The sequence below is a fragment of the Xiphophorus hellerii genome, chromosome 1, assembly GCF_003331165.1.
Source record: "Xiphophorus hellerii strain 12219 chromosome 1, Xiphophorus_hellerii-4.1, whole genome shotgun sequence".
NCBI lineage: Eukaryota > Metazoa > Chordata > Actinopteri > Cyprinodontiformes > Poeciliidae > Xiphophorus > Xiphophorus hellerii.
This window is the reverse complement of record NC_045672.1, coordinates 15,916,595-15,940,020: the sequence shown is the minus strand read 5'-3', so window position 1 is coordinate 15,940,020 and position 23,426 is coordinate 15,916,595. Positions and strand designations below refer to the sequence as shown.

The 23,426-nt window shown below is 38.8% G+C and overlaps 1 protein-coding gene across 1 annotated transcript; it reads left to right on the top strand.

Moving 5' to 3' along the window:
- The first annotated feature begins 15,773 nt into the window (after window positions 1–15,773).
- On the top strand, window positions 15,774–23,132 carry slc26a10 (solute carrier family 26 member 10). The gene is made up of 18 exons (XM_032559251.1): window positions 15,774–16,205; window positions 16,822–16,932; window positions 17,533–17,690; window positions 17,791–17,955; window positions 18,049–18,201; window positions 18,291–18,373; window positions 18,460–18,607; window positions 18,707–18,820; window positions 20,286–20,363; window positions 20,506–20,601; window positions 20,868–20,974; window positions 21,521–21,590; window positions 21,778–21,960; window positions 22,070–22,124; window positions 22,208–22,296; window positions 22,367–22,421; window positions 22,534–22,640; window positions 22,722–23,132. Exons 1-18 carry the CDS (start codon window positions 15,941–15,943, stop codon window positions 22,758–22,760), a joined length of 2,076 nt encoding a protein of 691 aa, XP_032415142.1. The 5' UTR covers window positions 15,774–15,940; the 3' UTR covers window positions 22,761–23,132.
- Window positions 23,133–23,426: the final 294 nt, after the last annotated feature.

Here is a 23,426-nt window from a genome sequence, read left to right as displayed (position 1 = left end):
CTGACGGGCTTTGAGAAGTACAGTAAAAGAAACGGATTGAAGAAATCTCTGCCTTACTCACCTTTGGAGAAATGTTATATAAATCGACCAGAGATTACCTGTTTGATAAAAATGCGACACACTAAAATCTGTACAGCCAGAGAGGCTGATGGTTTCGTTATACATCAGAAACTGTCAGAAAATCAAACTAAACGCAATCGTCTTTATAACATAAACTCACAGGATTTACAAAAATATCACTCATATTAAAGCACTAAAACACTTGTCACAGGCTAAGAGCTGGAGCAGAGCGAGTGTTTCATGTTTTATCAAAGGAAAATAGTGCAGAAACTCTGACAGGATAAAGATGAATTCAGTCCATCTGCCGAGTGTCACTTTCATGGTTCTTCATAATAATTTCATCATCTTAACAGGATGTGACATGCCTTAAAGGTGTTGGCCAAATTATATGTCATATTTTCAAAAAAGTAAACAACTTCTAAAATAAAAAAAGCAAACAAACAAATGATACTGATTTGATTCAAGAAATATTTAAATAGGAGCCTAGTTTATAGGAGCAGAATTTCAGACTGAAATTAATTGAGTCATGTTGATTGTAAATCAAAAGAAAGTAAGGTAAAATAATGGTCCCGAATGAAAGCAGCGCAAAGACGGCCAAATAAATAAAAATAAAAAAAAAGAGATGCTTCCTTGCAGATTTTTGAATGCTCTGTTTTTGATGCTTAATAAGAAGTTAGGAGCAGATTTGGTATTCACAAAACATACTGCAAAATCTGTCAGAAGTCAAAGAAGGGAGGGATTCAATGCTGGGAAAGACTATGTGGGCTGATATGTAAATGATTTAAAAAAAAAAAAAACGGGAAAAAATTTGAGGAAATCACTGATTTGGAAAAGAGACCAATGCTGTGGATCTCAGTGAAGAACTGCAGAGGGGTTAATCAGCACCTCTACATAAAAAAAACTAAGAATTTGTTGTGTAAGTCAAGAAAACATCGATGATCAACAAATTATTCACATGCAGAAAAAGGAATTAACAGAAAAAGAAGATAAATATGAATACAAATGAAGAAGATTGAGAAACAATGTTGTACTCTGAGCACCTGAATTTATTCCTATAAGACCAAGCAGAAAAGAAAAAAATCTGCCATTTTAAAATTAAAATGTGAAATTCTTCAGAACTGGAACTGCTGATTACAGTGTGAATATTCTTTGGTATTTTTGGTGCGGAAAATGAAGTAGAAATGAATAAATATGGCCAAGCACAGATGAAAATTTAGGTCGAGTGTCGTATGCATTATTATTTTATCAAGTAAAAAAAAATTTTTTTAAAATAGTGGTCCTAAAATTTCTTACATCCCACAACCTCAACCTAAGGTGTTTGATCTCTAAAATATGCTGCCTTGTGTAAAATACACAATTTTCCACATTCAGCATTTCAGATTTTTTTCCCTCAATATTTACTGTTGGGTGTCTGTGACGTTTATTTTACATAAAACCGTGTGATTTTTCAGCAGTTGTCTAAATTTCCTGCCTGTCAGTTGAGAAAACCCTCATTTCTTCCTCCATCCCAGCATTCATGACCAGTAGAAGCTGAATTGAGATGTCTCTGCCGCTGCCAGTTCAGTGACTTCCTCTGTGAATTTCCTGTTGGTGTCTAAAGTATCCACACTGGCGCCCTTTCTTCAGCGTGCAAAGTTTATGGTAATTCATTTCCCCAACACAGCATTTAAAATTAATGATAACTAATTTACCCGGAAAGTGTGAATTGTTTATTCATAGGGTTTGCTGTGTAAATTCCCCAAAAAGACGAATTCCCTACAATTGCCTGTCGGTGTAATTGGCACATGAAATGAATAATAAAAAAGCAGAGACAAAAGAAGAAAGACAACAATGGGCTTATCAGCTGTGAAGCCTATAGGAACATTGGTAAATAATTAGCTGTAACACTCGACATTATAATTTACAGCCATCAAGTTCATCTGGGTATTGTAGCTTGCAGGGACATTTTCTATGTGGGAGAGAGCGCCTGAATATTTAAATCATAAATATTAGTTTCTGAAAAAATAAGATAAGATAAGATAAGATTTTTATATGTCTCTAATATTTACTGAAAATGAAATTTATCTTCGACTTCTGCCAAAAATGGAATATTAAAAATCCTGAAATACATAAAGCATGTCCTGAGTAAAAGATACATATTAACTGAACAGAATGAATCAATCATTTTGCACTGAGACAAATCAATAGATGTTGTATTGATTTGCGACTCAATACATCTTTCTATAAAAAGGCATGAAAAAAGACGAGGAGTTTAATTTATTTAAATGCACCACTCATCCAAAAGCTATCACCATGACGTACAAATAGGATCAAAGTGTGAAATTATTGGTTCTCTAACTAGTGTATATGTATATGTCTAGCTAGTATGGATGTTAATGAGACCTTTAATGAAAAGATCTCAGTTCAAACTGATATCACTTTATCTGAGCTTCAAGGTAAGCTCAGTTTGAACTGAGATTTCTTTTAATGCAAATACATGAGATTATACAAATAAATAGATGAGATTACAGATCGGCAATCGGACTGATATCACCTTATCTGATCTAAGAGAAAGGGAAAGCAGGGTTTGAAGTTTTCTCTCCCACATCAATTTTTATCAACTAAGACAGAATTTTCCCACCTCATTGGAAATATTAGCTTCTTGCTTTCTTGATCTCAGGCTCTCAGTAGTCAGCTCAGACAGCCAACTTGCTTCTTAGCTCTCTCTTTTGAAGGAGCCTTTGCCCTCAAGCCCTTATGACTGGCCTGGGTTGCTTGCAAGAATAAAAAGACTGAAAAATAATAAACAATTACAGGGGGATGGGTTTTCTTAAAACTGTTTCTTGTACCGTCATTGTTTTTTGATTGACGCCAAGTAAAATTTAAATGTAAAAAAATAACCATTTGTGATAACAGTTGCCTAATAAGAAGCGAAATCATTAATTTGTTAAGACAAATATTGATTTAGACTGAGTAACATCAGCCAGTCCCTGCTGCAATTGTTTCCGATTTCTTCCATCCTCACAACTCTTTTCAGGTGAGAAGATCAGAAAAACACCACTGTTGTTTCTGAAAGAAAAAAAAAAAAGAAGTAATGAAATAAAACTAAAATAAGCACATCGTCTTATATTAATTTAGTCCAGAAGTCTTAAAATGCCATGTGGGAAAAAATATATATATATGTTGCCAGTGTGGTTACCTGATCTCATGGCGGGACTCCAGCTAAAATCATAAATGCAAAGCAGGATCGCAGATACAAGGGCTACATGTGCAGGGGAGTGCCACACAGCTAGAGCGGTGGGTTTATTTGTAAACGTGCGCCTGCGATGCCACTATCTGTTAAGCCCCTCAGTCAGCTCAGCCTGCGTAATGTGAGGGGAAGTGTCACCCTGTCACCGCCATGCCAGGGATCAGCCCGCTGTTTGTGTGCTGCGAATCAAGCCAAGCTTTGAGGAGGAGGGGAGGAAATGACACGAGACTCTTTCATCTAATCCTTGCGGTGTAATTTGCACCTCAGTAAGTTTAATTGATGACTACTGATCAAATGCTTGCCTTTGAAAATAATAATAATAAAAAAATTCTTTGGGATTGTTATTTTCCCCTTCAACCTGCAAAAAGAATTCTTAATGCACCTGGTGAGAGGGCCTCCATCAGTGCTGGATCCCTTTCGGAGAGTTTTGAACTTCGGCACAGTTCAGAAAATAACAGAAAGTTATGCCAACGTGTTGTACGTTTATCCCTTGCATCGTCTCGAAATTTGTACAAAATTCATAAAGCGAACTTGAAGGAAGCCGAAGTTTTTCTCCTCACAGCACAGCTGCAGCTTGCGCACCTGGTTTCTCTGCACTGCATCGCTTCCTCCAGAGATCCAACCTGAACATCAGTGTCATTCAGACAAACGGATAGTGACAGGCCAAGCTTATCAACGTCACCGTCAGACTGCTCTCCGGGACTTTGATTCCGCACTTTTCCCACAGCTGAACAGAAGGCTGGTGCTTTGCAAAACAAACCAACAAACAGGAATCCTGAAGAGTGATGATGAAAGAGTAAACAACACGGCCCGGTAACATGCCCCACAACCATGACACTTCCTAAGTAGGTTATCGCAGAGGGTAACCCAATTTAACACGTGAGACTGATTAAGCTCAAAAGTTTAGGGAGTTCACGGCCCTCGCCCCCCAAAAAACAGACCTGCTGATACGGACTGACCGGTCTCAAGACATAGACAACAGACCTGCTGATACGGACTGACCGGTCTCAAGACATAGACCTTGGGAAAGACACAGCAACCCCCCCCCCCCCCAAAAAAAAAATGGAGCCCGCCAATGCCCTTGCATGTGCACAAAGCAGTTCATTATAAAGAAGAATTACAAGGAGTCATTCTATTGATGTTGCCTGACTAATTGTAAAGCAGGAGATTCAAAAGCAGATGTTGCATTTCAAAGCTGTTGTGAGCAAGGAGACAGGTTATGATTTATGCTAAAATGTGTGGCTTCAAAGCATCCAACGCGGCTTCTAAACAAATTGAACAAGTCAAGCGCTATTCACCCAGGACCAGGAGGGAGCCCGGCGCATGTAGATCAGAGGCGCGCGGCTGCCGCTTGTAATATCACTCAGTGGAGGAAGAGAGAGGGGGGCTGGGGGTTTTGGGGGTCCCATTGGGGTGGACTGGGGTGTGGTGGTGGGGAGGGGGCAGCACAAAGAGGCTATAACACCGAGCACCGAAAGGAATTAAGGGACGAATGCAACTGCAAGCACCTGTGCAAAAAAAAAGAAAAAAAGAAAAGACACCAGCCTCTGCAAGCCCTCCCTCTGCTACGCTCCCAGAGCATCACCCACTCCACCCCCAAAAGGGGGGGTGGGGAGGAAGACAGGGGAGTGGAGAAGGGTGGGCAAGCATCTTGAGACTTGACATCCTTTCTGATGATGGCACTATTATCTGGGAGGAGAAGGAAGAGCTGGGAGAAGGTACGGGGCCGGTGTCAACATACTGATGCAATTTGAGTAAACACGGATAAAGCTGGGTTAGCTGTTGGGAAGACTGATGGAAGAGGGAGGCCCGCGAACGTGTTTATCTACATTGTCTTCTAAACGAAGCAGATGGAGGGAAATGTGTGGAGCAACATCGGCTTGTTTGAGTAAAGTCAGGCTGAGCCTATGAATCCAACAGACTTGCATTCAGAGTTCCGGATAAGTTTTAGCACAAAGCAGAAATTACAGCTTTACATATGCCCTAATGATACAAGAAGAACTGAAAAAAGGTGGATGAGGGGAATTTTACATCTCTGAACTAGTCCTTGTTGTCAGCGATGCCATACATGTAAAATCTACAGACTGCACGGACTCCTCTCATAAGCATTTTTTTTTTCCACCCGTCTGTTTTCTTCCATTTGATGCAGCCTAAATTGGGACGGGGAGAAACGAATTGCTAAATTTTTAATTAACTTCATAACATCTGCACTTGTGCTTTGAGAGAGCTGCGAGATTTCCTTTTAACCTATTCCAGCACATTTGCACACCAAGGTAAATCTTGATGCTGGCACTCTTACAGAAAGGAAGAGAGAAAGAGAGAGAGAGAAAATCAAAAATGGAAATGAACTCTCACTTGTGTGTGCAGATCAAAGAGGCAGAATTTTTCAACTTTTCGCCATAGCTTGATCTTCAGAAAAGAAGCGTGGGGAAAGTAGGGGAAATCTTAGAAGGATGAAGGAGTTTTAGTTGGAGTGTTTCTTCAGTTGTTTTAGGAGTGTTAAATTCCTCATCCAGCGTGTTTTACTCGACTTTAATGTCTCAGAACAGGTTTTTTTTTCTCCTTCACTCTGCAGGTAAATGTTACAAAGACTTCTCCGAAGCATGCTTAAAAAACTAAATCCCCCTCTCTGTCTCGATTTATATTGCTTTTGTGTCCTTAACTTGCGCTGGTATTTTTATGATGCAGTGCCTTAAAAGCATTCAGACTTCAGACTTTTTCACCCTTTGTCACATTACAGTGTATTTTGTTGATGCGGCACATAAAATCAAATCAGCACCTCTACATGTAGAAAAGTTCTTTAAGTTCTAGTTCCTGTTGAGCTTCAAAGCAGGCACACATTGGTCCACTTAATGTATTAATTGTGCAATCGCGTAAGCATCAAGCCAGACTGGCAAAGAGAATACCAAGATGCATATAAACTGTGACTGAAATCAATGTTATTCCTCTAAACATTGGTACTGTGTTCTTTAACGTTAATATGAACCTGGCTTTTGTTTTGAATAATTAAAAATTCAGCTCAAAATGACTCAAAATGACTTTTGTGAGCTTCACATCATCTTATAATGTTATTCCCTTATCAAAAACATACCTGGAGTTTTGCTTTGATTCGTCCATGCATGTTTGAGAAGTCCTTTAATCTCCCGTGGCAACCATTCACCTGTCCAAAACAGCTAGGTGTACGTAGGGTTTGTCTTCGAGACGCAGCTCGAGCTGCAGTTTCCAAGTTTTCGAGCTTCCACCTCACGGATCATTCCTCCCCGCGACTCCCCCACTCAGCTCCTTCAAACTAGCCAGCAGAAATTAGCAAACACCTCTTGGACCTGCTGATGAAAAACATTGTTAAAGAGTTAATAGCAGTTACTAGAGGTCTGGGGACCTAAACAGCTGCTGAGTTCGCTACGCCTTGGGCCAGTTTTGTCGTCATCTCATGCTTCTGAGGAACATTACCTGTCAGTCACTGATGCTAAACGCAACATTAAATAGGCTCACATTAGCTATGAAGATAAAGTAGCAAAAGTAAACTACAAGACATGAAGATGGTGCTGAAAAGTTGAGAGAGAGAAAAAAGAAAATCCTCAGAGAAAGAGCAGTAATGTAAAGATGTCTGACCTGTTTGGTGGGCCGTCCTCTTGTTCTGGGTCTGGTCTCTGAACTTCAGTGAGTTTAGCATTGTTTTATTTTTCTCACTTTAAAATGTCTTTTTGTTCTTATAGTAATTGACTTTTACTATTGACACAGCACTTTAAACATTAACAATTGGGATTTCTTGTGTAGCCTGTGACAGATAATTGTTCCCTTTTGTTCTCAAACATGACTGAGGTATTTTTACTGACACACAGTTTCGCTCTGTTTACCAGTTGGATGACTTCTGAAGGCCATTTGTTGAATTACATTTTATTTTGGGGGTAATGGGGTGGCAGGGACTGAATACCATTGTGTGCTACATTTTCAGACTTTTATTTGTAAAACATTTTGAGAACCAAGTGTCGTTCTTTCATCTTCAATATTAAAGTACATTTTGTGTTGCATATAATAAATATAGCAAACATTCATGCGAAGCACTTTAAATATTAACTTGATTAATTTCATGAAGAAAAATCTCACAGATGAATATGTTTCCTTAACTACTTTCACTACAGAGAAATAGAACTTATTTCTGACTGTGCTCTAAATAATGGCACAATTTTATTTCACGTAACAATGAGGAACAGCAGAGCAGACTTAGCTAAGAAAAAAAAACACCATTTCATCCAACAAGAAAGAGCTGTTGAGGAAGTGGCAACAGCTACTGAAACAGACGAGGGCACACGCATTTATTCAAAGGCTGCTTAGACCCAAAACATCCCTGCTTGATTCCCTCCCTTCTATCCTTACAGGCCTTCCTGTTTGGTTAGAAGGATATGAAATTAGAGCAGGCAGCTTGCCCAGTCAAGGCCTCACCCCCACCTGGTTGCAAAGCACCTGCACAGGTAATCCTGACTGATGTGGGTGATATCACAGCACACCAAAGCTCCTTTTGCAGCTCTCCCTTTGATATAAAGGTCACAATGGTTTCTCTATAGAAAAACCTTTTAGGTATGTCTGTGTGGGGCATGAAGTCTCAAACAGGAAGGAAAGATGGTTACTAAAAAAAAAAGGCATTTGCTTGTCAGTCTCTCACCACTAGAGGACACTGCTCCCATATTACATTCAGAAAAAGTGACCACAGAAAGTTTTATTTTTAGTCCTTTAAGCTAATGCTTCAAGACAAACAGTGAAAATTTGAACACCAAAAGCACTCTTCTAAATCAATTATTATTTTTAAAGCAAAGGCCACAAATAATTATTGTTAGCATTTTTCTCTGAAGGTCTTTATTAATTTTTATTGAATAGATGATATCTTAGAGAGAAATCAGATTAGCTGTTTTGTTTTGTCCTTTTTTGTTAGTGTTCTATAAAAATACTCTTTGCTCACTTTGCGCCACCACGGTACCTGAAGTGCTAAAAATGTTTTTGTTTTAGAACTGTATTGTTTTGAAATAACAATATATGAAAGACAAATTTGAGTAATATTACTTAAGGATGAAAAAAAAACATTTTGTGATTTCTTTTGCAAATATTGACGGCTCTTTCAGTCGCGATGTATTTACTATATTGACATTAACATCTGTTAAAGCAAATATTTTAAGAAGGAAACTGAAGAAAAAGAGAAAGAAGGAGAGAAAGAAAGAGGGAAAGAAGTAAAGAAAGAAGAAAAGAAAGAAAGAATGAAAGGATTATAATGGTCACTATAATGTGGTAGATGGGGCAGGCCCACTGCTTTGTCTGTCTGTGGATTGGAGCCATCAGATAACAGTCAGGACAATGGCGCTCCATTCTGAAGGAGTCACTTAAATGAGCAGGAAGTACCAGTGAACGCTAGCGGAGGCTTCTGGTCGACTCCCAGGGGTCCGCTCAGCCCTGATGGAGCACGCCAACGTTGAATGGCTGCAGAGCCTTAGAGGAAATGAGAGGCTGGTAGCCACCCAGCTGGAGCCACGAGCCTCTTTGATGCTGAATAAGTAGAGTTGGGAGAAAGGTAAAGGTGATGAGGACATGGCAAGCAGTGAAAACAAAGCAAAAAGTGTAATAAGAGGAGAATAAGAGAGAAAAAAAGAAAAACAAAGTTCTAACAGTTATGTGTAAAGAGGAAAAGTTATTATGATTTTACAAGAGAAAGTTATCTATGTCCTACTCTGAAGCAACATGCTAACATATAGGTTGCACTGGAGTCGGAAAGGATCCTGGAAGTAGCAAGGTGGTAAAAAAAAAAAAAAGAAATAAAGTTTAGTAGTGAAAATAATAAAACATATTTGAAGTGCATATTTAAATGATGCTCAAACTTTTACACCCACTGTTTAGTCCCTGGTTACTAGTTAATATTTCTGCTATTTTTGAAATGCAACTTTATTACAATGTGTTTGTTTGTTTGTTTTTATCATTGATTACAGATGATATAATGAGTAGGGTTTCTCTTTGCTTAATATAAGTTATTTTTGCACCATTTTGTCTTTAGTATCACGTCACTTCAGTAATTGGATTAAATTTTTAAGGAAACTCAATGATCATAAAAAATGAGAAAAACATTTCTGTTGCACTTTCAATCAAGAACATGACACAAATTTTGCCTTTTCTTCCAACTTAACTTGAACACTTTGAACAAAACCAAAACAAATAAATATGACTACAAAAACATGTTTCTTCTTTACAGCATTTTTAGTCAAACCTCTAAAAACTGTCGAGTCAACATCTCCGGGTGACGAACGCAGCTTGAGGTAAGCTTAACTGCACTTGTGATTCTCAAGGACCCACTCCATTAAAGCCCCATGCACAAGATACACTGAACTAATGCAATGCAAAATCCCATCCACTGTCTGCTTATCACTGTGGCAAACTTTTCAATGATTAGGCTGATTTCTGTAAAATAACCCCATATCTTCTTTGCAAAAATAATCACATTTTTTCAACTCATATGTGCTTAGAGAACAGTTTATTTCTATATAATTTTATTTTTAATGCACATGGGAGTAATTATTAGTCTCTGGTGACCAACAGGAGAAATGACAACATGAGGAAATGTTGTGCCCTGCTCCTGAAAGTGAATCCAGTGTTGACAGAAGGTGTTGAGGTGAAGCAGACAATGGTTACAATGTGGTTCAAGGCTGTGTCGCCACTGTGTACTTCAGCTGCACAATGCTCTGGCTCGGTCTGGGAAGTGACATACCCCAAAACTCTGGACTCTCCAGGAATCTGAAGTACTCAGAGGAGCAAAACAGTTTGTTGACATAATCTGGTTACTTTGTTCTGCTGCTACGAAGTGCTAAAACGGCTCCTGGCTGAGTGGAAAAAAAAAATAAATAAAAAAACAAAATAAATAAATAAATATATTGCAAGACCAATTTTAGCAGAAATACATAAATTGCTCCTATTAGTGCACATGTTTTTATTTTTTTCATCCCTGTGTAGCAGTGTCCTGAAAAGAGAACTGTAGGACGGGGGACTATCAGTGGAAAAAGGAAGGTCATTTGGGAATCCCGTCTTTTGTTCTGCTCAGATTTCAGGTCACATTCATATGGCGTAACCATTTTTTTAGGTCTATTTTGCTATGGCTATTCTCTAACATCAAAATATTTAGCACTGTTTAATGCAGACCACAAAGAAGAGCCTTCTTTTAAATAGCCTCTGGACAATGCCTGAATCACCAATTTAGAAATCACACAGGGGTGAGGAGTTGAATTTGACTGGAGTTAACACAGGATGATACACATAAAATGGCTGTAGTTCTTTATATAGTGAGTTCACACATTTGATTTCCAAATTTCATGGCTTTGCATTTTGACTGATAGAAGATCAAAACATGGAGGAAATTTCTCCAACCTGACAGCACAGTTTACCGGCCACAGGACGCAAAACAAAAGAGCAGACTGGAGCGAGCACAAACCAGCTGAAACCAGAATTATCCAGGCGGTTAGGGGTGGCCTTGAGTATCACCAATTTAAAGTAAGTGGCAAATGTACGAGAACATAAAATGTAATTGTAAAGGATGCCTGTTAGAATGCATTCTCAGGTCCTTTTGGGACCCTGTTGATGTGAGCAGCCACTCGCGTTCACGCCCAGGAGATGCATGACCCAGATGTTTGATGAATTGACCTGACTGTGTAGGTGTGGTGGAGGTCAGAAGACGTTCATCAGGAATGAACAGGAAACAAGCAACTTATTTTGAAATCTACTGTACTCACGCAAAGCTTAGATTAAAAAAAATAATGAACGTTTTTATAGATTTAGAAGCACAAAATGGAAATCCCAACACAACGTTCAGTCAATGCAAGACTCACTGAATAAGTGGTAAGGGGCCAAAAACATGCATTATCAATAAAATGCTTTACTTTACGTGTTGCTGAAATGCTAAACCCTGACAAGCTGCTTGATAATATAAATTTATGACTAGATATTGAAGGCACTTTGCCCCTGAAGAGAAAAAAAACATTCATAACTCCACAAGTTATGTTTCGGTGAAAAGGCAAACAATACTCTGACAAAACAAGGAGAGACACTAATGGATAGAGACGAGCATCAAGCGGAAAGGGCAGGGAGACACGAGGAGAAGTTTGGCATCCAGCAGTTGGCCTCGTGGACAAGGTCACTCCCAAAGCAACTTTCTATGGGGGGTCAGGACAAGCATCCCATAAAGCAGATAAAGAACAATAACAGGAACTATAGGCCACAACGTAACTGGAGACTCTCTGTGGAAGAGAATAATTGAAAGACCCTGTAAGACCAGGACACACGCTCAGCATGAAGGAGACAGGGTGGATAAGATATTTATATAATGTGATTAAAGCTAATGCAATGAAGAAAGTGGGATCACTGGGTCTGCTGCCAAACATGATAACAATTACCATCAAAGTGTGTGGTTTTAATAGCCTTGCAACATTTCAAGACGTTATTTTTTTATAAACAATATTGCAATGTTTTCTCCAGTGAGGCACTGTAGAAACATCAACAACACTAAAAATGGAAACATAAAAAGTCTCTGCTTAAGTTGTGCAAGCAGATCGGTACGACAAATGGGCAAGCTTTAAAAATATTTCACCTCAAGTGTTTGAATATATAGGAGAAAATCAGTCAAAAGATTAGGTGAATTTTGTTGTTTTTTTTAAAGAGCTTAAGTGTTTAAGAACTCTTTTTACTTAATTTTCCTTCTGTTTGATAGTGCTGGCAAGTTTTCTGAAAATGCCCTTAATCATGAAATTAATGATTTGTCTAAGTTTGCCAATCACTTGTTTTGTTATATAAGGACTATTTCATGCAAATAGCCCTTTTTATGTAAATGGATTTCCAAAGTGATCAGCTGTTTGTGTTCAGCATCATGTCCACGCCTCTGGAGCAGATCTGTCTGCAGAAATTTTCTTTAATCTCTCATTGAAGCAATTTGGATAAAAAAACCCAACAACAACAAAAAAACTTATCTGTAACATAAATGTAACTCTCCTCTCAAGATTCACCTCAAAGCCACCAAATGATTTGTATGATTTGCTGCAATAGTTCAAATATGGAAATTAGTGGAGAGGTCCATGTACCTTATCCACACATGCTGGTAACATTGAATAAAACAAAGTTTATATCAAGGATGAAAAATGCACAACATTGTAGCATTGTGTGTGTGTTTTGTGCTCATGCATTTGCACAATTAAAACACATGATGGGTTGCCATTTATGAAAGAGTGAAAGGACTTAATCTAGTTTTGGGTTGACACTCCATATCCTTTTCCATCCGGCGCATTGTTCCTTTAACAACTGACTAATATCTTGTTTAAACAGTCTGCAGACACATCACTCTGTTGGTGTGTTTATAAATGCTCTGGAGCTAATCAACACAATGGCTCACATTCTTGGAATTTAAAGGAAGTCCCTTATATCACAGCGTCTGCTCTCCACCAGAGACATAAAGATTCTAGGAATATGACTCAGGAACAAAAACAACGCTGCACATGAATGTCTGCTTATTGCATTCATTTTGAAAGGTGGGGGTGCTTTGGCCTTCTGACAGTCCCAGAGTTTTAGCTGCTCTTTGCACCAACACATCCGTGAACCTTTCACCTACTCCCCCCGTTTGACTCTGCTGCTGAATTTGTGGAATAACAACAGCGCACGCAGAGAGGAATAAGTGCAAATTAGCTCGTGTTTTCTGTTTTTAGATTTCTAAGTGAATAAAAATAGACAAGCGATCAGAATTTAATATTTTGGGTGGGCCCCAAAATATTAATGTGATGTGTGCACCGTTAGAGGGGGGGTAAAGACTTGTTTCTACTCTGCAACAGGAACAACAGAAAGACAGAGTACAAATACCAGTTCATTTCCACACTTGCACTTTCTTGATCATTTTAGATTCTTCGACTTATCTTGCATTCATATCTTCGGACTTCAGGACACAGAGACTCTTTTGCTGTGCTTAATAAACTGACTTGGAAGACAACATTATCAATAAAATGTGGTAACATTGAGAGGAAAAAAGAAAATCCTTTGACATGGTGAAGACCACTGTAGGTGAGAATATAAATGTTGCCAATCCAATACGTTGATATTTTTTTGCATGAAGGTGATTTTATGTTAGAAAGTAGGCTATCCAGATTGAAACCTCTTTAATAATCAATCCTTGAAACATATTTATATTCTACAAATTTCATTGACATTCCCTTAGCATTTTCTCTAAGGTTCACCAGACGATCTTCTAGTGTTGTCTGCAGTTAGCAGGTAAGCTAAGAATGTTTACCAGTAAATAAAAATAGGGTGGGCAAAAGAATATTTCAATGAAACTGCATAATGCTGCTGATTCCTTTCAAGTGTAAAAACACTTGAAAGGAATTCTATTACAAACACTATAAAAATTAAAATCTTATAGTTTTCTTCAACATCTTCTCTCTGTATGGATTGCTTTATGTTTTCTAATACAAATACCAGTAATATGCTAAAAAAATAGTCTAAAATGATACTTGCATAGAACATGATTATCAGGATTTGCCCGCTAATGAGTGAGATTTATTGTATTTTTGCACCAGTTGAACTCCTCAAAAAAGGCAGTGTGCCTTTTCCTATTCTCACTGCTAACTGAACATGTATTATTGTGCTTTTTTGATTTCTTATCTTTGAATTTTCTTTCCTTTGAGCCGGGGTCCTTTCAGGTTAAAATCTTTGGGTGGTGTCCAGTGCCACGGTTAAAAAAAATAGCCACTGCCTGCCCTTAATCACGTAGCCTCCTGGGATGACAGACGGTACTCGTGAGACGGCGTTGATTTGGTTGCAGCGTGGATAAACAGGGTCTGCATCAGACATAAATTCTCACTTCCTTTTGCTTTATATTCACAAGCCAAAATGAAACTTTCTTTTGTTTGTGATTTCCTTGCGATTAATCCTTCCTAATCGTTTCAAGAGGAGCGTGTGCAGTCTGTCCATAAACTGTTTGTTTTCACTGTTCCAACATTCAGTTTACAAGTACACTGATTTCCAAAAGTAGCTACACCACTTAAGCTTTTTTTTCACAGTTTATTGTATTACAATCACAAACTTTTATGCACATTACAGGAATTAACACATCCTGGGACAATGCAACTCTAAGAAACTCTGAGAAGGACGGAGAGCAATCATATTAGATTCACCCCATATTATTATTTTGTAGAAACAACTTCAAATGCAAAAAAGTACAGATGCAAGAGTAAAACTGTCTATAAGTTTTGCACATTTAAATACATTCTTGCTCATTCGTCTTTAAAAGATAGCTCAGAGTAAAATTAGACATCAAGGATTTACAAACACCAATTTTGACGATTTGAAGCATATTCTCCCTTGAATTTTGGTGAGAACTTTGACTGGACCATCCTTACACATAGATATGTTTTGATCCAAACGTGCTGACATTCAGGCACCCATACGTTTCAAAACCATTCCTTCAAGCAGCCTCACTGGTTAAAATGATATATTGCTCAAACCTAGAAGTCCTTCGCATAACAGTTGGATTCACACTGGAATTGATCTACAAACAGGTGCAATCTAATTATCAAGCATACAACCAGGGCTCCAAAGCAAAGATTTAAATTAAAGGGTGTTAGAATGTCCTAGTCAAAGTCTCAACCTAAATCCAACTGGCAATCAGTGACAAAATTGAAAATCTGAAGCTAAGCTGCTCCAATGCAGCTACAATGCATGCATCACTCGTCAGAAGTTAATGACTGTGTGTCTTACTTGGTCTGTCATATAAAATAACAAAAAACATTGAAGTTTGTAGATAAGACAGGTTTTTTAAAAGTTCTCCAGAAGGCTGCCATAACAGCATATTATGCATATATAAACATGCATATATACGTATATATATATATACACCTTGATTTATCTTCTTTAACCTTGTATTTGTTCAGAGCTCTCATGTTTTCACTCATCCCCAACAAAGAACATCTCACTCATCAAATTCAGTCTCTGTTCATAGTCTAGTTGTGTTTTGATCCATGAACCAGGTTTCCATGTGTGATTGAGTTTCACAGAGGTCTCATAGGTACCTATGACTTTCCTTTTGCCTCATGGCTACACAGTTTAAACATCCCCCCCGCCCCCATTACAGACATCCATCCCTCTAGGAAATGAACATAAGACAAGGTTTGAGGTTACACCTCACCTCCACATACAATACAACTTTGATCTTTTTGGGCGTCTCAAAGTCCTACACAATGTCTCAACTGTGCCTGCTCTGGGCTTGTGCCCACCACTTAGCTGTGCATTGGAAAGTGTGTGTGTGGGAGTGTGTTTGACTTTTTCTCCTGGATGATGAGAAAAAAATCCCTTTAGCAGTAGGACCCAGAGAATCTCTGCTGGCAAAATTGAACGGGTACATCTTTATGTTGTCCGAGGCAGGGCCCAAGATGAGGAAAAAAGTTGGTCAGTAGCCTACTGTAACTAAAAAAAAAAAAGAAAAAAAAAAGTTGAGCTTTCTGCCTTGTCATTGGCTGAGAAGAGTCTGACAGGAAAATGCAATGGCTCCTAGAGTGAGGACAGTCTGCCCTTATATTTATTGCAACTTAAAATACACACTTTGACTAATTCAGCTGCAGCATCTGAAGGGATAACCACCCTCAGCTCGACATGAGCGCTTCCGTAGCCGTATACAGGAACATTTACACGGAGGACCGCTTCAAGCAGGCCTACGGTTCCGATGACACCGCGTCTGGGAGTCTGCGGCTGCGGGAGAAACTGGCCGGAAAGTGCAGGTGTTCAAGGCGAGCTTGCCTTCACCTGCTCAGTGAGAGAGTCCCGCTTTTCAGCTGGCTGCCGAGGTACAGACTGAGGAAATGGATAGTCGGAGACGCTATCGCCGGGCTGACTGTTGGTATTCTTCATATTCCTCAAGGTATGCGCAATCTACTTAATATAATAATAATAATAATAATAATAATAATAATAATAATAATAATAATAATAATAATAATAATAATAATAATAATAATAATAATAATGTATTAGTATGAGGATAACATCATCAGTATAATTATTCATTAAATACATTTATTTAGAATTACTCAGACTTTTCCTCCATCTCATTTTCTGACTCTATCCTTATAAATCTCACTGCTGGTCAAAAATAAATATATCATGAAACTAATAATTACATTGATAAAATAGTTAAGGGGAAGTTGTCCAATACAAGATGTTCCTCAAAACGAGTCACACTCTTAGGATCACATACATAACCCTGTCTTAAAAAAAAACAAAAAAACAAAAAAACTCTTGCACCATGACATGGAGTCAACTGGACCTGTGGACAACAACAAAAATAAACAAACAATGGCCCCAGGCTGTTTATGTGCAATACATGTGCTTACATTGAAATTTCACCTTAGACTATACGCTTTTTTTTTTTTTTTACTCTCATGTACTTACTTTGATTTAAGAAGGAAGTGGTGACATTAAAAATGGGACAAATGAAATGTTCTTAAAATTTGATTTATTTACTTTTTTCCAACCAGGTATGGCCTTTGCTTTGCTAACATCCGTGGCTCCAATTTTTGGCCTCTACACCTCCTTCTTCCCAGTCGTCCTGTATATGATCTTTGGCACTGGGCGCCACGTGTCCACAGGTAAAATATCTGTCTACATTTTATGCTTTGCTAAAGTCCCTGTTGAATTTTTCCACATTTTGTAACATTACAACCACAAACCTAAAAATGATTTTATTTAAATTTTTTTTTGTAATAGACAAACACAAAGCAGTGGTTAACTCTTTTTTCGTTAAAGTTAGCACTGCTTTAAGATTCTCCACAACTTCATCCCTGACCTGTCTGCTGTGTTCTTTGACCTTAGTGATTCTTGTTCAGTGATGTTGTCTAACGAACCTCTGTGACCTTCACAGAACTGATGGGTTTATGCTTATACTAGGTGACCTCTCAAACATTTTGGTTGTTCTACCTCTTAAATGTTATGAGGACACTGGTGTCCTCATGAACCCATTGAGTAACATGTAAGCGTATTGAGGAGATGGTTAAGGGGTTAATGAATATATTTAGAGGCAATATTTTTAGAGTTTTATTTTGAAAAACCCGTTCACTCTTCAGCTATGCAATACCTTATTTTTGTCAGTCACAAAAATCCTAATAAATAGCATGCATGTTTTCACTTGTAACATAAGAAAATGTGATAAAGTTCAATAGGCATTTGCTGAGAAGACTTTGTCTTCACAGGTACCTTTGCTGTAGTGAGTCTCATGACTGGTTCTGTGGTGGAGCAGCTGGTTCCTACTCCTCTGGCCTTCAACTCCAGCTCATCTGAAGCAGCAAACTTCGAGGCCCAGCGGATTGGAGTGGCTTCTGCTGTAGCACTACTTTCAGGAATCGTCATGGTTTGTGAGACACAAATTTTCCATCTCATGTGAATGCTTTGTCTTTGTGCGGATCCGGCTTGATTACATGTCTCTCATATTTTGTCCGGCTTCGTCCCAGCTCTGCATGTTTGGTCTTCAGCTCGGCTTCCTCTCCACCTATCTGTCAGAGCCGATTGTTAAGGCTTTCACCAGTGCTGCTGCCTTCCATGTCACCGTTTCACAGCTGCAAAGCATGCTGGGCCTGAGACTCCCTCGCCACACTGGGACCTTCTCTCTCTTCAAGGTGATCAATGTTTCTTATTCTCATACTGTTCTAGAAAAAAAAACAACAAATAAGTGAAGCGGTTTCAGGTTTATCACTTCTTTGTGGGCTCAGACTTTAGCCTTAGTGTTGGAGAACCTTCCTCACACCAACATCGCTGAGCTGCTGATCTCTGTGGTCTGTCTGGCTATACTGGTCCCAGTTAAGGAGATCAACACACGTTACCGGCACCACTTGCGCACGCCCATCCCTGTGGAGATCTTCACGGTCAGTCAGTTGGCTTCTAATGGATAAGACTTGTTACTTACATTACAATGAACAAGTACTAATTTATGATTTTATGTTCTGCTCTTCAGGTGATTATCGCTACATGTGTAGCCTATTTCTCCTCTCTAGATTCCAATTACAGCATCGAGATAGTTGGCCATATTCCTGCTGGGTAAAACTTTAAATGACAAAAAAAAAATAAAAATCTTACAAGCCTTTTAATTTAAAATAAAAATCAAACACATTCTCTATGTTTAGATTCCCAAAGCCACAGTTGCCTGCTTTCCACACTTTTCCCGCCATCGCTGGAGACACGATTGCCATAACTTTTGTTGGATACGCTGTTTCTGTCTCACTGGCGATGATTTATGCTGACAAACATGGATATTCTATACATCCTAACCAGGTAGAACCCATGACTGATATATCTGCTTCCTGAACCATTTGCTCTGAGCCCAACCAATCTGTGAACATTGCATCGAATCAACTTATTTTTGTTTTTCAGGAGCTGCTAGCTCATGGGATCTCCAACACCGTGTCTTCGTTTTTCACTTGTTTCCCCAGTTCAGCCACTCTGGCCACCACCAACATACTGGAGAGTGCAGGAGGATACACACAGGTATGGGCTGCAAGCATAACCATAACAACACAGTTGTTTGTTCACGTCTGGACTGAGGTCCTTCGGTCCAGGACAGAAGAGTTACACTAAAAGGATAATGCTCTGTTTGATTCCTTCTATGCTAACAGCTATTTTTAAGTAAAAATCCTGCTTTGAACAGCTAATAAATATATTAGCACATAATCAGAAAAAAGTGAAATTCAATTATTGATTCATTACACACAGTGATGGATCCAAACATCTCAACAGAAAGTTAAGTGGAATGAAAAAGTGAAGCTAGAGAGATACACAAGCAATATATACCATACCATACCATACCAACTTTATTTATAAAGCACTTTAAAACAACCACAGCTGATACAAAGTGCTGTACATCAAAACACAACATAACAATAAAAAAGCATAAAATAAAAACTTACAGTTTAAAAACTGTAAGTTTTAATTGTATATAATTGTAAAGCCATGGATATTCAGGAATTTGGGAGATACAGTTCGACTGGAGTCAATTCTTCAAGAGCAACCACGTTCAGTCATGTTAAAGCTGCAGTAGGTAACTTTCATAAAAATGTATTTTTGTTAAAACTGTTACTATGTCGTGGCAACAGAATATGAGACAGATAATTTGTGATAAGATCGAGCTCTTATGGCTCCTCTAAGTGGTCCTACAGCCGTTTGCAGAAATACACTACAATACTACAGCTCAGAAAAACCAATCAGAGCCAGGAAGAAGGTCTTAGGAATGTCAATCGTGCTCGTGTACGTGCTGCTTACTTCCTTCTGTAACCTTCCCCCGTTCCGCACGTGCAGTCATTCAAGCTCAAGTTTACAGATCAGCTGCAATTGTTCTAATGGTGGAGAAACAATTGAACATTACAGGAAATACGATAATTTCTGAAGTTCTGGGCACGCACCGCTGCAGAGAGCAAGGCGGGGACCTGTAGGGTGTGCTTGTTCAAATCATCAGGCTTGGCACTCCCTACTGCAACATTAACATGGTCTAAAACTATAGCATTTCTTGTACTTATGTATATATATATATATATACATAAGTACAAGAAATGCTATCCAGTGGTACCCATTTTGACACTTATCATACTGAAAATTGGTGAAGTGGATAGACATGCAGGAAAGATCTTGAATTTGAAAATTCAACAAGGGACAACTGTGTGAAAGATCATTAGCCTCATATATAGCAAGGCTATTAATCACTACTGCTATGATGTGAGCCATCCCTGAGCCAGAGACAACATCAGAAGTGTCTCACTTGGACAAAGTAAAAAAAAGACTGGGTTGTTTCTCATTGGTCCAAAGTTGTCGTCTGAGATGAAAATAAATTTTGCACTTGGTTAGACAATCAAGATCCAAGAATCCAGAGCATATACAATAATTTTAATCATTTAAAGCCAATTAAGTCTTTAAGTTTCTTTAACATCATGATTACATTTATATGTGTGTGTTCTTGCAGCTCTCAGGCCTTTTCACCAGTCTGGTTGTATTGATCGTCCTGCTGCTGATCGGACCCCTGTTCTACTTCCTGCCTAAGGTGTGCTCTCATGACTGTCTCTGTACATGAAGAAAAAGGAAGGAGGATATCTCCACTTATCTTCCTTTTTGACTGTCTCTGTACATGAAGAAAAAGGAAGGAGGATATCTCCACTTATCTTCCTTTTTGTCTCTCCCCGCAGGCTGTGCTGGCATGCATCAATGTTACCAGCCTCAGGCAAATGTTCTTGCAGTTCCAAGACTTACCCGAGCTTTGGAGGATCAGCAAGCTAGACTTTGTAAGACTGCTTAATAGATATTTTTGTTCAGAAGAAAAAGGAAAAAGAAAACAGACGGCTTAATACTGTAGCTTGTTTGGCTGCTGGCGAACTAGCGGGTGCATCTTTATCTGCAACGTCACCCTTTTCAGATTTTTAAATCAAGTACCTCCACTGAATATTTTTTCAATAATTATGTTTTTTTAATTAATCAAGTTGTATTTACTTAAACTGACCTGTTCAATTTGATTTGCTAAGCTTTGTGGGGATGTTGTCTCTGTCTTTAGATGGTTTGGGTTGTAACCTGGCTGTCTGTGGTGGTACTGAACGTGGACCTTGGCCTGGCCATCGGCGTGGTTTTCTCCATGATGACCGTCATCTGTCGAACACAAAGGTGCAATTTCTGTCAGAAAGTATCATTGTTAAATCCAGGAACTGAGGCTCAGTGTTTGTTTCTGCCAAGCTAGAACTGCAGCCTCCAATGTGTTTTGTTGAGATTTTCCATGTTGCTAAAGTTGCTAAAATTTGTGAAAATGCGTGACCTTGTATTTTCACAAATTACTATCTGGAATAGCATGAAATGAATTTCTGTTGAGCACCTTTATTATGAATCTCCCAAATAAAGTCCAGTTCAAGCAGCTGCCTCCAGAAATCACCTAGTAAATAGAGTCCACTTGTGTGCAGGGTTAGGTAATAAAGCAATATACCAAGATTTGAACCTCTGTACAAAAAAGGGGTAAAACATGGCCGCCCACCTAAACTGGAAAAAGAAGGGGATTGATCACAGGCGAATGGCACCACTGAAGGAGATTCAAAAATCCACAGTACAGTTAGGAGAAGAAATCCATAAAAAGTTGCTTTAGAGCGGTGACAAATGAAAAAGTTGTATGACTCTGAATACATAAACTTGATACATATGTAAACAGATGATCTTTAACAGGGCTGATTGCTCAGTTCTTGGGCGGGCGAGCAACACAGAAATATACAGACCTCTGGAGAGCCACAGCAAGGTGAGTAGAGCTTGTAATTCTTTCACTTGCTGCAAATGGTCAGTGCACTTAAAGTTGAGGTGAACGTATCTGAAAAATGTCCATTAAAGGAAATGAATTCCAGCACCCTGACCCTTAATCTGAGAGATGATCAGACAGGATTTTATCAAAACAATAAAGATGAGACTTTTTTTTTTTTCTTATCCAGTGCTATGAAGTGCCTGGTGTGAAAATCTTGACATACAACGGGCCCATCTACTACGGCAATCGCAGCTTCTTCAGGGAGAAAATGAGCAGGGTGTTGGGTCTGACGCCCGAAGAGATCCGCAGCCGGGAAAAGGCCAGGAAAGCTTTGGAGAAACGAGAGAGCGAGGCCTCTGTCAGCACTGTGGTATGAGTCATCAATAACCATTAGTTGGGACAAATGTGACATATTTATAAACTGTGAAATGTAACTTAATTCAGCCGTCTTCTTGTTTTCTCCCTATGCTGTTGTTTAGGAGAGAGGCATAGCAAACACATCATTTTCTTCAGTAAATGAGTTCTTTGAATCAGGTTCGTAGTTGCTTTGTGAAATCACTCAGCTTGGATGTGCTCGCACAGCAGACATTATGAAACGGTGTGTTTTCACCCTATAGAAACATCAGAGACAGAGGTCCAGGCTGTGCTAATTGACTGCAGCAGAGTCGTATTTGTTGATGTTGCTGGAGCGAGGCTCTTCACACAGGTCGGCCTTCAACAAAAGGACATGGTTCCCCCTCGTGATTTGGTCACGTAATGTGATTTTCTTCCTGCAGATGTGCACCGAGTGCCAGAAAATTGGAGTTCGTGTCTATTTGGCAAATTGCAATGGTAAGCCTTTTTAATGTCAGATATTTCTCTCATACATTTTTTTCCTGTTACGCTACAGTATAGGTTGGGTTAAATGTGTTAAGTGTGTGTGGATTTATCTTGTTCCCTTTAGAGAGTGTCTTAAAGATCTTGACATCAAGCGGCCTGATGAGTCACATGAATCCTCAGCATATTTTCATCACCATTCACGATGCCGTAATGTACATTCAGCAACAGAGGGTACAAATAGTAATCGCTTTCAATATAACCAAAGAATAAATTATTTTCACATTTAAATAGCAATGTTATCCTCTGCCATAGGAAAAACCTCCAGAGAACAACACAACAGTTTGGGTATGAACCAAGAGCCCAGTTTCTGTGACCTGAGACATCAGCTGGAGCAGAAGAGCAGCTGGTTTGGACTTTACAGTAGGGGAGTCATTCAAAGACACAGTGGCCTGTTGCAGCAGCATTTAGTATTTTTAATGGTTATATTCCAGCATTAGCCATTCTTTTTCAGATACCACACTCCCTGCTGGCACACTTAAATTGATCCTAGCTGGATTTAACTAAAGGAAATGCAGTTCCTCAACACTGTACAGCTCTTCTGGTCTTTCTCTTCTTCAAGATTTCATTTTTACAGTCATGTGTATTCTGTATTTTGGCATTGTAATATTTATATGTGTTTGTTGTTCGCTACCTTTATGTAATAAAATACCAAGTGCATCTGAAGAATTTGTTCTATGTTTGTTAATCGTCTGCAGCTGGTCCAAGACGCTGCTGCCCGTCTGCTTATAGGTAACAAACAACGCGAGAACATTACAGTACCTCCATATTGCATTGGATGCATGCAAGTTTTAGGATTGATTTTTAATTTTGTTTTTAAATGTTTAAGCAGTCTGTCACCTCATTTATGTAACAGAGTTTTTACACAAGCATCCTCTCACACTCTATAACAGTCTCCTTATTTGAATGATGGCTAATATTTTGAATGATTTTAAGGCCCTTTTGAAAACCCATCTTTTT